Source organism: Argopecten irradians, chromosome 11, assembly GCF_041381155.1.
Source record: "Argopecten irradians isolate NY chromosome 11, Ai_NY, whole genome shotgun sequence".
Classification (NCBI taxonomy): domain Eukaryota; kingdom Metazoa; phylum Mollusca; class Bivalvia; order Pectinida; family Pectinidae; genus Argopecten; species Argopecten irradians.
The window spans coordinates 20,742,809-20,757,732 of record NC_091144.1 but is presented as its reverse complement, the minus strand read 5'-3'; the positions used below and the strand labels follow the sequence as shown (position 1 = coordinate 20,757,732).

The window sequence follows — 14,924 nt, the reverse complement described above, 5'->3', positions numbered from 1 at the left end:
ATACGGCAAATTGTTACAAACCTCATAATTTTATTTTTGAGAAAGCAGGATTTACTTAAGATCTGTAGCTATGACAAAAAGTTTGTTGCTATGATAACACACAGCCACAGCTAGACATAATCATTTGTTCACTGATGGAACAAAGGAGCAGTGACACTCTTGTTTCTAAATAACTGGTCATACCATCCTAGTTTTGCTAGTTAAAACCATTTCATGTATTTTCTGTTCTGGTGTGAAAGAGTCACATTTTTATCTTTGCCAAGATGCAGGTACATTGTGTTATTTTGAATTCAGTTTTCTGAGCATTTTGTGATATTATGTCCATTTTGCAAGAAAAAATAGATAAATAAAATTTTGGATCTGAATATAACTAAAATCTCTTGTCAAAGGTGTTGGTGTATTGACTGTTATATCAAACTCTGTTTCATGTTGATTTGTTCAGGACCTGTCAAAATGGCTTGTCCAGTCATCCTAGACAAAGTTGGTATTTCAGTTGTCGGATGAGAAGATTTGTCCCATTTAAAATAAAATTGTTATCGGAGATAGATGATTTGTGACTAAAACATTTTTTTTATTATGTGCTGTTTCTATACAATTTGCTATTTTGATAGGACTGAAGATACTATAATGAGATATTACATACTGCTGGTAACAATTTTCAGGGGAGGTTATTTAGACAAGTATGGTCGTGAGTCTGGACAAGTCTTTTACAGGTTACTTGCCCCTGGGACGAGTGTGCATCACAGTAAGCCGATTTATTGATATTGAAGGATTTTTTAAAACTGATCAGATATTGAATACATAAGGTAGCTTCCTGAGAAAGTTTTACAGGAGTCTAATATTCAATACGGCAAATTGTTACAAACCTCATAATTTTATTTTTGAGAAAGCAGGATTTACTTAAGATCTGTAGCTATGACAAAAAGTTTGTTGCTATGATAACACACAGCCACAGCTAGAGTTCACTGATGGAACAAAGGAGCAGTGAAGTCTTGTTTGTCACATATTTTGTATACATATTAAACAAAAGCAGTTTTAACATGTATCCGAGTTTATTTTTTCTCCCTCCATGGATGGTATTCATGAAACCATTAGTAGCTCACCCCAGATACTCCAGGGGTTACTATCACTGACGTTATATCCACCCCTGGACTACATAACTATCTCATAGTAAAACTGAAGGCAGTTCAGGTGAAAAAAAAATGATCACAGACTTGATTACAGAGAGAGAGCAATGCCCAACTTCAAAGCAATACAGTCAACCACCATTTACTGTTACATGTCTTTTGGTTTACATCAAAGTGTCTTCTGTTGCTTCGTTTTACTATGAGATAGGAATATCGAGGATGAGGAATATAATTGAAATGTGAGCATGCTTCAGTGAGATAGCACTGTAAACTCCACTATAATCACAGGCTTTCTATTCTGTAGTTATAAAGGCGTCTATATATGTGTCCCAGTATTAAACATAGAGGTGGCTATAATTATAGAATTAAAAGCTTGTGCTATAACAAGGATTATAAAACAAACATACTATAGCCTCCCAAAACATGTACATCACATACACTGAATGCCGTCCTTACATGACCCAGTTTTTGTGTCGCCTGCAATGCAAGGGCGACACTTGGATGATGAGTTCAATAATGGTTAAAATCCGTCAATATTTGCAAGAGTTACGGGACTTTAAAATCGTCAAAACAGATAAATCTATGGTTTCCGCTCGATAACTTAAATATTTATTGTCCAATTTCAATAAAATTTTATATGTTGCTTTATATTAATGAGATCTCAGATGAGTTCAATAATGGTCGAAATTCGTCAATATTTGCAAGAGTTACAGGACTTTAAAATCGTCAAAACAGATAAATCCATGGTTTCCGCTCAATTACTTTAGTATCTATTGTCCGATTTCAACCAAATAATGTATATTGCTTTATATCAATGAGATCTTAGATTGGTTTGATACTGGTCAAGATATGTCAATATTTGCAAGAGTTATGAGACTTTAAAATCGTCAAAACAGATAAATCCATGGTTTCCGCTCAATAACTTTAGTACTTATTGTCCGATTTCAACCAAATTTGGTTTATTGCTTTATATCAATGAGATCTAAGATGGGTTTGATACTGGTCAAAATCCATCAATATTTGCAAGAGTTACGGGATTTGATAACTTCACCTTATTATTAACAATATTTTCAACTGTAAATAACTATTTTTTGTGATGCTGTGCAGGCGACACATCCACTTCCGTGGAATTCTTGTTGATTACATAAAAGTTGTACTCTAGATTTTCAGAAAATAAGATATGAAGTCAACCAATCAAAAATCAATCGCTTGTACTAAGTATTTTAGTCTTGTGTACAAATTGTGTGTTTGAGCATTAACTATCATGTAGCTTACTGTCTAGTTGTATAGTCGTGTGTGACTTGAAATATAGGTTTGGTTTTAAATACAGGGTCATGCGACTGAAAAATGAGAATGGAAAAATAACAAAATAAATAACCTGAACTAAACTTTCTTTAAAAAATATTTATTTGACAACAATAAGAAATCAGTTATACAAACGTATGAAAGCACTCAAGTGGCGTCATCACTCAGAAAATTGCTTCATTAGTCAATAAAACAACAATAAATCATTCATGTATAATCAACAATCAGAAAAATTATAATTTTACTGTTACCATAAACAAAGAAAACTCTGGTCTTCCAAAAATAAACAAATGGTTTGTAGAAAATGGTATAAAAGCAGTTGAAAACACAAAAATAAAGGAATTTTACAAAGGATCACTTGTATTTTAATTTACCATCAACGTATATATATATATATATATACTGCCTCGTTGTTTATCTCCACAAGAGCAGTAGAAGAACTTAAGCATAAAGGTGAGATCATGTATAAGAACGTCCTACCTAGCTCAAGTCCATTGAGAAAGGCAAATTAATGAACTGTAAATTAAACCAACTTTCTTTTACGGCTTTTGAATTTTGGATTTCTGTCTCCAATACAAATCTTTAATATGACGGTTACCTTTCACAGATTTAAAAATAACTTAATATCAGTTAGAAAGATATTCATTTGCAGAGATAAACTTTCGTGAATTTACTTTGATGACAAAAATAAAATATGGTAAATTAGACGTGAAAGAAAGTTGGTTTACAGTTGATGAAAGACAAAGAGTAAAAATATGACGCAAATGAGAAAAGGAGGACAAGGAAAAGACCTAGGACGCAGACAAATAGATGGGGAACGGATGATATAGAGATCAATTGAATTAAAAAATAAATGAAGATGTAAGTGTACAAAGACTGGACAGCAACAACTGATGAGATGCAAAAGGTTTCAAGGGCTTGTCTGTGTTGCAAGGCACAAATGAGGGTAGGTACCGGTAATTATCACTTAATGGTGTAGTATATTCTTAATACAAATGTGCAAGCATAAATATTGTGTTGTATTATCAAAATCAACATTAAGCTTATAAAATTATTAAGTTAAGTGAATGAGATTCAAATAAAATATTAAAAAATAGTTTGAACTATGATAAAATTGTATATCAATAACTTAAAGTGAATAGTCGGGCAAAGAAAACCAGTCTAAATGCGTTCATTGGCCTTCCAAAAGTTTTCACGTATTAATAGGACGGTCAAGTTCTGCTTAGTTTCCCAGTTCTGACCATTAAAGTAAAGAAAAGTTAAAAAAAGCATTGAAAGCGAGGCTGTGTGGAAATGTAACCACGGACATAGTGAGCCGGGAGGACGTTTTAGAATTCCCATACTTTAAATTAATTTCATCGTACGCAGACAGATTTTGACGAGAGATTTTATTTTTCTATTTCATAAGAAATAATTCTGGATACATTCACACCATTTTTACTAACTTTAGCCATCCTTGCCCGACTGTTCACTTTAAAAAGAATAAATATATAAAGCAACCTGTTGTTGATTTGTATAGGAAACATACTAGCAACCAGTTATTATCAGGTACTCAGCACGTGTATTTGTAAGATTACACACAAATTTACAGACAATTTCTGTGTCATTCAGTTAGGTATTATCGTCTATTAGAAGATAACTTTTTTCAGGAAATTTTGCAAGTAGCTAAACAAATACAGAGACGTTGACAAAAATTGGTAATGTCTACGCAAGATAAGTTGCCAGCCAGTATTAAAATAGTCCTCAACTATGTGAGCTCGAGTACATTATGTGAACTAAAAATGCACCTAACATTTACTTAAGTGAGCAACAATGTGAATTAATTGCACTGCAATGTGAACTGTTCAGTGTATTATTAAGTAGGAAATCAAGTATATTACAATATTTAATTTCGTGTACATTACAATATATTTTCATTTTCACTGCAGTCCCACTATGTAACCTTACCAAGCGCAGTTGGAAGTCATATAGACAATAGACTTCAAGCGCTATCATGACGTCATTTTCATTGTGACATCACAATTGTCGAGCCAGCAGTCACGGCAGACTGCTGTTCAAATGGCTGTTCCATCCATGACGATAACAAATCATTATTTCATTATAAATGCAAAATTCCTTCAGATTTCATCATAAAATTGTAACCAAATGTAAATATAAGCATTGAACGTCTTTCAATTAGCATACATAGCCAATATGAATGCCAAATGAAAGAAGTTCAATGCTTAAATGAACTATACATGTAAATGCTAGTTCATGTAAATATTGATCTTGTACAAAGTACAAATCACTGTCAATAATGTTTACCCTGTCATGCTCAAAAACACAAAGTATTCCCTAGAGGAAACTACATTTGTATTGACCCCTAATTGAGAATTCCAGTGTACTTTGATATATTATAAATTAACTCACTAAGCTTTGCATCAGTGCACTAACAAGTGAGCTTTAGTTCACTTTCTCACACTAAAACTTTACTCCGACTTGTAATTGTCTATCAAGATCAGCATTCATTGTTGCAATGTTACAGTCATATCAACAGCTGTAATTGATTCTGGACCCATAGAGGGCACCTGTCAGCTGACTTAACAAGGTGGCTATATATAGTAATGTACATTACTAATGTATATGTTTTATGATCAGCAAAGTATGGAGGTATGATAGGATAAGTCGCAAAGCTGATTGTAAGGAAGACCTGTATGTCTATAAATGCTTTTATATTGGATTTGTAACGAATCTTATATGATTTATCATAGCAAAAAATATATAGCCAACATAGTTTCTAATAAACAAACAAAAAATAATTATATTAGATTTTTAACCAATATAATGTTTATCATAAAACACAATATATAGCCACATTTTGGTTTCTGATTAAATAATGTGATTTTTTTTTAATATGATTGCTGTTACTGTTGGATATGGGATACAAGTGTGTATATATAATTGTACATAACCATTATGCTGATGAGGTCTTTAATTGCACGTGTATACATTTTCTCCACAAATAAAATACTTCTAGCTGATATTTCATGCAAACTTTTAGTATGTGATTGAGACCTGCTAAGTAGACAAAATTTCTTAGCAACCTTGAAGAAGTTCATTGATAACTTTGTGCTAACCCTCTGGCAACTTTCAATTATACAAATTATCTTGGTAATTTGTTTCTAAAGTGTAACTACATCAATTTTGAAATTGATGTCCTGCTTGTGACGACCTTGGAAGACCATGGACATCCTTTGAATTATCAATTAATCATAAAGTATTGAACCTATGTCTTCACAGTAGAAGCTTGGATTTTTTTCATACAGTATGTTAAAAAAAATCTACATGTAAAACTTGTTACCAATACAATGTATTTATCTTTCGGAAGAAAAAAAACATCAGTTTGTTCTTAAGATATTATAAAATTTTCATGCAGAACTTCCATTGCCAATGTGTATATTTTGTGAAAGAATCCACAATTTGTTCTCAACATTTTATAAAATTTGACATGCAGAACTCCCATCGCCACCGTTAATCTTTTGAGATGAGAAGCCGAGGGCCATACGCTGAGCATCGTTTATAGCAGGGGTTAATTTCAGGTTGTATTTCCCCTTTAGCATCTGTTTAAGGACCGGGTTTGGTTTGAGAGTGGCTGCACCTGAGACTCCCTCGGGGACAAACACAACATAGCCCCGCCTCGTAAACTCCACTTGTTCTACCTTGCTGTCGGCGAAAAACGTAGTTAAAGAAACCCCACGCCTGAAATCCCAAATCACAATCCTCTTGTCTCGGCCTGTAGTCAGAAAGTGGGTCCCTTTCTGGTCAAATTTGATGTTAAGGACAAAATTATCATGTTTTCTGACCTTGAACTTCAGAGAGCCATCTTGCATGTTCCAGACATAGATAGATTTGTAGCCACCAGACACAATATAGTGACTGTCTGGTGAGAAAGTGGCCGTCACCACGGTTGACTTCTGGCCAAGTTTAAACTTGTATGCACCAGTCATCTCAATGACCCGGATGCTTCCATCAATTGAGCCACACAAAGCCAGTGATTCGTCTGGACTGACCACTGTACACATGGCTGCAGACATTTGTGTGTCCATCTTATTCATATCCATCATCTGAGGCTCGGCGTCGTCCTTCACACTGACCACTATAGGAAAATCAAACATGCTGGACACAAACTGTAACAGAGAAAAAACAACTATGTCTTTTGATAGGACAGGAGGTAAAATGTGTCCAGGAGCAACATCAACGTATCAATTAATGAACTTCTTTTTAGGGACTTCTTATGAAGAAATGCATTTAAGAAAGCTGACGTACCTTAATCAATGGCATGCATTAAGAATTCCTTTGGAACAAAGAGAAATGAGGAGTAGATGAATGAATTTTGGGGGAACTATCTATATAATTGTCCTATTTGATTGAAACAATCATATGAAGTGATACCCACCTTTGTGCCACTGGCATTGATAGCCACGGTGTAGAAGGAGTAGAGTAATGCTAATTCTCTCACCAGCTCTCCTGTCAAACAATTACATTACATGTTATCAAACAATAACATTACATGTTATCAAACAATAACATTTCATGTTATCAAACAATAACATTATATGTTATCAAACATTAACATTACATATTATCAAATAATAACATTACATGTTATACAATATGTTTCATGTTATCAAACAATAACATTACATGTTATCAAACAATAACATTACTTGTTATCAAACAATAACATTACTTGTTATCAAACAGTAACATTACATAATTACAAATAATAACACATTTAAACAACTGAAAATTACATGTTATCAAACAATAACCATTCAGCATTCCCTGTTATCAAACAATAACATTACTTGTTATAAATAATTCCATGCCTTTCACCCTTACATTAATAACACAAGAAACAAAATAGAGTTCTGAAAATACTACCCTTAGCCTCCATCCCAGCATTCCTGTCATCACACACGGTTCTAATTTCCAGATACTACTTTAGCCTCCATCCCAGCATTCCTGTCATCACACAAATTACCTGTTCTGATATTCTAGATACTATTAGCCTCCATCCCAGCATTCCCTGTCATCACACAAACTTACCTGTTCTAATATTCCAGATACTACCCTTAGCCTCCATCCCAGCATTCCCTGTCATCACACAAGCTTACCTGTTCTAATATTCCAGATACTACCCTTAGCCTCCATCCCAGCATTCCCTGTCATCACACAAGCTTACCTGTTCTAATATTCCAGATACTACCCTTAGCCTCCATCCCAGCATTCCCTGTCATCACACAAGCTTACCTGTTCTAATATTTCCAGATACTACCCTTAGCCTCCCATCCCAGCATTCTCTGTCATCACACAAGCTTACCTGTTCTAATATTCCAGATACTACCCTTAGCCTCCATCCCAGCATTCCCTGTCATCACACAAGCTTACCTGTTCTAATATTCCAGATACTACCCTTAGCCTCCATCCCAGCATTCCCTGTCATCACAAACTTACCTGTTCTAATTTCCAGATACTATACCTTAGCCTCCATCCAGCTTCCTGTCATCACACACTTACTGTCTATTTCCAGATACTACCTTAGCCTCCCATCCCAGCATTCCTGTCATCACACAAACTTACCTGTTCTAATATTCAGATACTACCCTTAGCCTCCATCCAGCATTCCCTGTCATCACACAAGCTTACCTGTTCTAATATTTCCAGATACTACCCTTAGCCTCCATCCCAGCATTCCCGTCATCACACAATACCTGTTCTGTTATTTCCAGATACTACCCTTAGCCTCCATCCCAGCATTCCCTGTCATCACACAAGCTTACCTGTTCTGATATTCCAGATACTACCTTAGCCTCCATCCCTTCCCCATCCCAGCATCCGTCATCACACGCTTACCTGTTCTAATATTTCCAGATACTACTGTTAGCCTCCCATCCCAGCATTCTCTGTCATCACACAAACTTACCTGTTCTGATATTCTAGATACTAACCTTAGCCTCCATCCCAGCATTCCCTGTCATCACACAAACTTACCTGTTCTAATATTCCAGATACTACCCTTAGCCTCCCATCCCAGCATTCCCTGTCATCACACAAACTTACCTGTTCTAATATTCCAGATACTACCCTTAGCCTCCATCCCAGCATTCCCTGTCATCACACAAGCTTACCTGTTCTAATATTCCAGATACTACCCTTAGCCTCCATCCCAGCATTCCCTGTCATCACACAAGCTTACCTGTTCTAATATTCCAGATACTACCCTTAGCCTCCATCCCAGCATTCCCTGTCATCACACAAGCTTACCTGTTCTAATATTCCAGATAGATACTACCCTTAGCCTCCCATCCCAGCATTCCCTGTCATCACACAAGCTTACCTGTTCTAATATTCCAGATACTACCCTTAGCCTCCATCCCAGCATTCCCTGTCATCACACAAGCTTACCTGTTCTAATGTTCCAGATACTACCCTTAGCCTCCATCCCAGCATTCCCTGCCACCAGAATGTCATTACCCTCAGCCATGCATGACACCTCGTGGTCACACTTGAGTGATTTATGGATAACCTCTGTAAAGATAAAGCAAATCATCACAAAATCTGTCATGGCACTGAAGGTATCCATGTTAATTAATATCCTATTACCATTTTCCTATCCAGTATCAATGCTGCAAAATTATCTACTATTGAGCAGATTATTAGATGGAGTTAAAAAAATCCATTCATCGAAAATGCATTGACAATGGTAAAATTGAAGAAATCTTTCTATAGATACATCAATCTGATTAAAATCCAGATCATTATAACCACTCCATTCAATAGAGGATCTGACAACATCCCATAAGGGGTGATTTTGGGATGGCCTTTATACCACCTATACATCAGATTACATGCATTTTCTACACATTGTTACATCAATTGAAAACGTCATTTCGTCCAATTTCACATAAACATTTAGTTTTGTTGTGCTATCTGGGTTAGCTGCAATATTGTAGCTCTAAAGACTTTAAGACAGATGACGGTGTCGTCTTTAGAGCTACAATTGGTGCCTATTACTGCTAATGGAGCAAAGACATGTTTGTGCGAACCATTATTAAAACATCTGCATGCATTTTATCTTACTTGTTTTATATAACTTACCTACAAAGCAATAAAACTGAACCTTATAAAATATCAAATTCACAGCGAGACATTATTTTTTCACATATAAATATGATGGTCTTTTCGAAAGAAAATTACCAGGTATACGGGAAGTCTACAAATTATGAATTTGACGTTCCACATCTCTTAAGGTTGTATTCTTCTGAGGTTTCAGTCCTGTTGAAGTCTCGTTTCGACATAGATCAAAGAAGTTATGAGATTTTCAAATAAAATCTATCAATATATGTAGGAAGTTACCAGTTGCAAATTTTGTCAAAAAATTACATTTCTAGCTTTAGTAGATTTTTTTATATGGGGATTTTAAGAAATGGCCCATTTGGCGGCCATTTTGAAATTGTGTCTTTTTTCGCTTTGAGTAGAGCCACAGTTTTACTATTTTTTACTGAAATTGTTTTTACTTAAATCATCACTGCGCCAGTATTTTTAGCTGTATCGAGGTAATTTTTGCTGTAAATCTTTACTGGGTTCGTGGTAATTAAAATATTGAGCATTAATGTGTGATATGATACACTTTTGTCTCTTTATTTTTACATTTAATGGTAATTTGAGCACAATTATTTTTTACTCGAAAATACTGAAAAATAACAAATATTCAAATGGGGCAAAAAAGTAAGCACACGGACCCCCCATTTTTCTGCCTGATTTGGAAAGAACAACCCTTTCCCTGTTGATATGCAAAATATTAACAAAAGTTTAATACCAGAACTTTTTCTATAAAGGGCTAAATTTGGCAAAAATTGCTGAAAATGGTGCATTTTGAAGCTCAAAATTAAGGGGTAGGGGTAGCATATGTTGTTATTCTGAGAAAAAATGTAAGTCTTATTGATCAAAACTGGTATATTTTTAAAGAAGACTACTAGAAAATAAATTCTACAAACATCTATACATATCAAACAACTCATTCGGAAATTATATCTTTAATCTATTGTGTATATGGTCAAAACGGCAAAATTCCCATAAAATCTAATATTTTGTCAATTAGGTATCTTTGGATGACAATAGCTCAAAAAAGAGCACACAGACATATGTTTTTTCTTCTATTTTCTTTTATGGCATGAACTCCTATTTCCAAAAATCTATATGAGAAAAAAAGTTTAATACAAGAAAATTTTGACTTCTCAGAGGAGTACATCCTTAATAGTGGTAAAGTAGATATTTAGAATAGTCGTTATGTTTCTTTTGCACAAAAATAATATGAAAATGCATGTATACGTCTAAAATAATTGGAAACCTACAACAAAGTATAGAAAATTGTGCCCGAGTGATTTTCTGAGGCAGTGCTCCACTACGACATATAGGGACCATTTTGTACCCGGCCGAAAGGTATAGTAGGCCGGGTATGTATATTCGTTCTATGTTTGGGTAAGATGACTACATACACGAAAATAATTCTGACTGCTTTTTCAAACTCTTTTCGTCCTCTGAAATTCACATTCAAGATTCTGATGGTAGCAATTTGATAAGCCATTTCCAAAGGTCACCTGGACATGACCCCTAATGGGATGTTGTCAGATCCTCTATTGAACAGAGTGGTTATAAGGACCTGTATTTTAATCAGATTTTAAATATATGAACACAATTTTATAAAGATAAAGATAAAATGTTACCACTTTTTTCCCTATATATCAGCTCATGCAACCATACATGAAATTTGACTGCATCACTCACCTAGCTGCTATTCAATAACTTATTTATTTACTTTTAACAACTTTATAACTGACAGCAGGTCTCCTGGCCATCTGGTTATAGAGAAGAAGTCTTTTTAGTTTAGTTATACATGTATTAGTATAACATCCTATTAACAGCAAAGGTCATTTAAGGATGAGCCAGGTTTGTTGGTAGAGGAAAGCCAGAGTACCCAGAGAAAAACCACTGACCAGCAACCAGCACCTGGCAACTTCTCCACATGGGCTTTGAACTCGCAAGCCAAAGATCGAATGCTTGTGGAATATGTCAGGTTATCTTAATCATTCAGCCAAGTCTACATTACTCACTTGTAGCTATGTCCCAGACCACAATGTTTCCATCCTTAGATGCTGCTACCACATGGTCTCCTGCTGACCCCACTAACAACTGTGTCAGAGGTTTAGAGGTCAAGGTCACCTTGCTCTTCACCTCATTGGTCTTGAGATCTTCAATCACCATTTGTCCATTGGATAGTGCCATGTAAATTTCTTTTGTGTCGCTGTTACAATTCCAATATAAAAATCTTTTTAATTTGCAAAACAGAAATACATGTATTGGTCAAATCCCAAAACTGAACTAATTTGAACCTGAACAACTGAAAAAAAAATCTAAATTACTACTGATTAAATGAGAATTGAATGAAAAATAGCAGACATGGGTAGTATTGTAATTCACCGGCAATATTCCCCCTCTTGGCAATAAGCCCCCTCCTTTTTTTATCAGGTCTTTAAAACTAGGATCATGTATGCAGATATGGCCTCCCTAATTTCTTATTCTGATTGCTTGTAACCTTGTTCCCATAACATTGATGTATTGAGATCAATCTTACTTTGGATAAAATAACTGAAGTAATTGCTCAAAAATACCTATACAGTATAACTTGTCTAAACCGGATGTGAACGGGACCAGTCGATTTGTTCGGTTTATACAGGTGTCCGGTTTATAGAGGATAGAACCTTATCACAATATGTTCACATGGAAATCATCAGAAGATTTTTTTTATTACAGCACAAACATTTATTCTCACATATGTACACGGAAGAACACAGAATTCCATCCTACGTTTTCTTGGTTTCTGAGGTGTACATGTACGATCCATTTCTCTCGGTTCAAATGAACTCTCAGAAGTTATGTGTATGATTTATTTTTTAGAATTGACCGTGAAAAGTATTCACAAATACAATATACATGTAACAAAACCGTCGAATGAAAAGTTGTCACTATCTAGCCCTTCGTATACCGGTACAGGTAAATCCTCTTAGGCGCCTTATGATCAGTCCCGTGTTGTGAAAACATTGTTGCTGGTTTGCCCAAGTTAATTTTACAAAGAAAGGTATAGTAACATTACCTAGACAGTTCCGGTTTATACAGAGTATACAGGTTCCGGATTATGCAGGTTTTGGGTACAATAGTTTATTAAGAAATTTGCCGGGACCAAACAAATTAATCGGTAAAGACAAGTTTCCGGTTTATACAGGGTTCGGTTTAGACAAGTTATACTGTACTATCCTTTATAAACCCCTCTTATTTGCATCTAATCACAAGGGCATCAGTTGTGTATCTGACCAGAAAACAATTTCAATGTATATTGCAAATTTGTTTTATTTCAGATATTTGTATCATGATGAGGAATACAGTAACCATGGTGACTTAAATCTAAACAAACCTGTGAACTCCTAGAGCATTAGTATTGACAATCTGTTTCAGGTCCTCCTCAAATACTGGTACAAGTTTGGAGGCTATCTCCTTGTCGTCCTGGCAACCTTCAGTGAGCGTGTTGAAGTTGGTCAGTACTTTGTGAAGGTCCCATGTTTTCACACAGTTGTCCTTGGCAGCAGAAATCAGCTGCTTCATGTCTGAGCTCTGTAGAAAAAAGTAATGTATAGTAAAACCTGTCTTTAAAGACCACCCAAGGGACAGAGGAAAAGGTCTTTATAGCCAGGTGGTCTTTATACTGAGGCAGTCATTAAGGCAGGTTTTAATGTATGTATTAAGCTACTACAATACTGCTATATACATATTAAAAGCTATAAAGACTGGATAGAGTTTATGGAGTGTTGATATTATTTTTAATTTTCTTTTCAGTATTTCAGCAATGATTTACGGGACTTGCACAGATGAAACATGATTCTCCTGTGGAAGTCACCAAAATTTTGAAAACCCTCTTGATTTCACTGTAATGGGACTCAATAAATATTTTTGAAAAATAGTGTTCTGGACTTGCTTTATCAATCCTCATTAAATTTTCTGTAATTGTCTGAGTACTTACCACTATGACCTGTACCAGATCCATGGTGTGACCGACCAGGATACAGAAGGGGATGGCCGACGGTGAGGGGCTATCTACTCCACCACAGTACGACAGATGTATCACCCCACAGGTAAAGTGATGTGACGACACAGCAAAGATTTTATCTGAACCAAACAGCATCAGACTGTTCATGCCCCACAAATTGTTGTACAGCTCTGCTACACCGGCTTTTGTAACTAAGTCGCCCGTGGCGACGTCCCAGATTTTCCATTCCTTCCCGTTATTGCCAGAGCTAGTGATAGATTCTGAGGAAACTGCTGATAAGTAGCGCTGTGAAGGGTGTAGTGACAGTAACGTTAATTTATAGGATGGAGATCCACTGTCCAAGGTATGGAGGAACTTTCCATTGTCAAGGTCAAACACACACAGATGACCATGGTTACTGTAGCCATCTTTACGATAGATGAGGATGTTGTTGGCGGTGATGATAGTTGCATTGCCAATGTCATTGTACTCTTTGTCTAAAAAACTGAACCGGATTTCTTCCTTTGCATCAGGGTCCTTCGCATCAAACAGAAAATGACCTTTCTCCAGATTCCATATCTTGTAAAAACTACATTCAGTGGTAAAAACACCCAGATACTTCTCATTGGGTGAAATGACCATATTTACCACAACACAAGGTTTCTTATTTTTCTTGACTCCATCAGAATCACCAACTGATTTGTCCTCTAGATCTGTTTCCAGAACATGTTTGGTTTTGGTCACGCTACCACGAGCATCCGTGAGACAAATGTATACTCTAGACACTGAAACAGAATGAAGTGAGCTAAGCTTACTGACGATGTGTTAGATAAATGTATACCCTAGATACTGAAACAGAATGAAGTGAGCTAAGCTTACTGACGATGTGTTAGATAAATGTATACCCTAGATACTGAAACAGAATGAAGTGAGCTAAGCTTACTGACGATGTGTTAGATAAATGTATACTCTAGATACTGAAACAGAATGAAGTGAGCTAAGCTTACTGACGATGTGTTAGATAAATGTATACTCTAGATACTGAAACAGAATGAAGTGAGCTAAGCTTACTGACGATGTGTTAGATAAATGTATACTCTAAACACTGAAACAGAATGAAGTGAGCTAAGCTTACTGACAATGTGTTAGATAAATGTATACTCTAAACACTGAAACAGAATGAAGTGAGCTAAGCTTACTGACAATGTGTTAGATAAATGTATACTCTAAACACTGAAACAGAATGAAGTGAGCTAAGCTTACTGACAAATGTGTTAGATAAATGTATACCCTAGATACTGAAACAGAATGAAGTGAGCTAAGCTTACTGACGATGTGTTAGATAAATGTATACTCTAGATACTGAAACA

At 35.5% G+C, this 14,924-nt stretch overlaps 1 protein-coding gene across 2 annotated transcripts in view; it reads right to left on the bottom strand.

Annotated features, from left to right (window-relative positions):
* Window positions 1-2,511: 2,511 nt before the first annotated feature.
* Window positions 2,512-14,924, bottom strand: part of LOC138334971 (uncharacterized) — a 36,178-nt gene continuing 23,765 nt past the window's right edge. Inside the window, exons 14-20 of one of the 2 annotated variants that reach the window (XR_011210213.1) lie at window positions 13,549-14,339; window positions 12,946-13,142; window positions 11,588-11,778; window positions 8,880-9,002; window positions 6,868-6,938; window positions 3,905-6,598; window positions 2,512-3,560 (exon numbers count right to left, since the gene is read on the bottom strand). Coding sequence is in view for 1 of the 2 variants with exons in the window: in XM_069283850.1 (XP_069139951.1) it covers window positions 5,906-6,598; window positions 6,868-6,938; window positions 8,880-9,002; window positions 11,588-11,778; window positions 12,946-13,142; window positions 13,549-14,339 (2,066 nt within the window). In the remaining variant the exon portion in view is untranslated. Of the gene's footprint in view, window positions 6,599-6,867; window positions 6,939-8,879; window positions 9,003-11,587; window positions 11,779-12,945; window positions 13,143-13,548; window positions 14,340-14,924 lie in introns of both variants that reach the window. The other variant, XM_069283850.1, reaches the window with a different exon arrangement.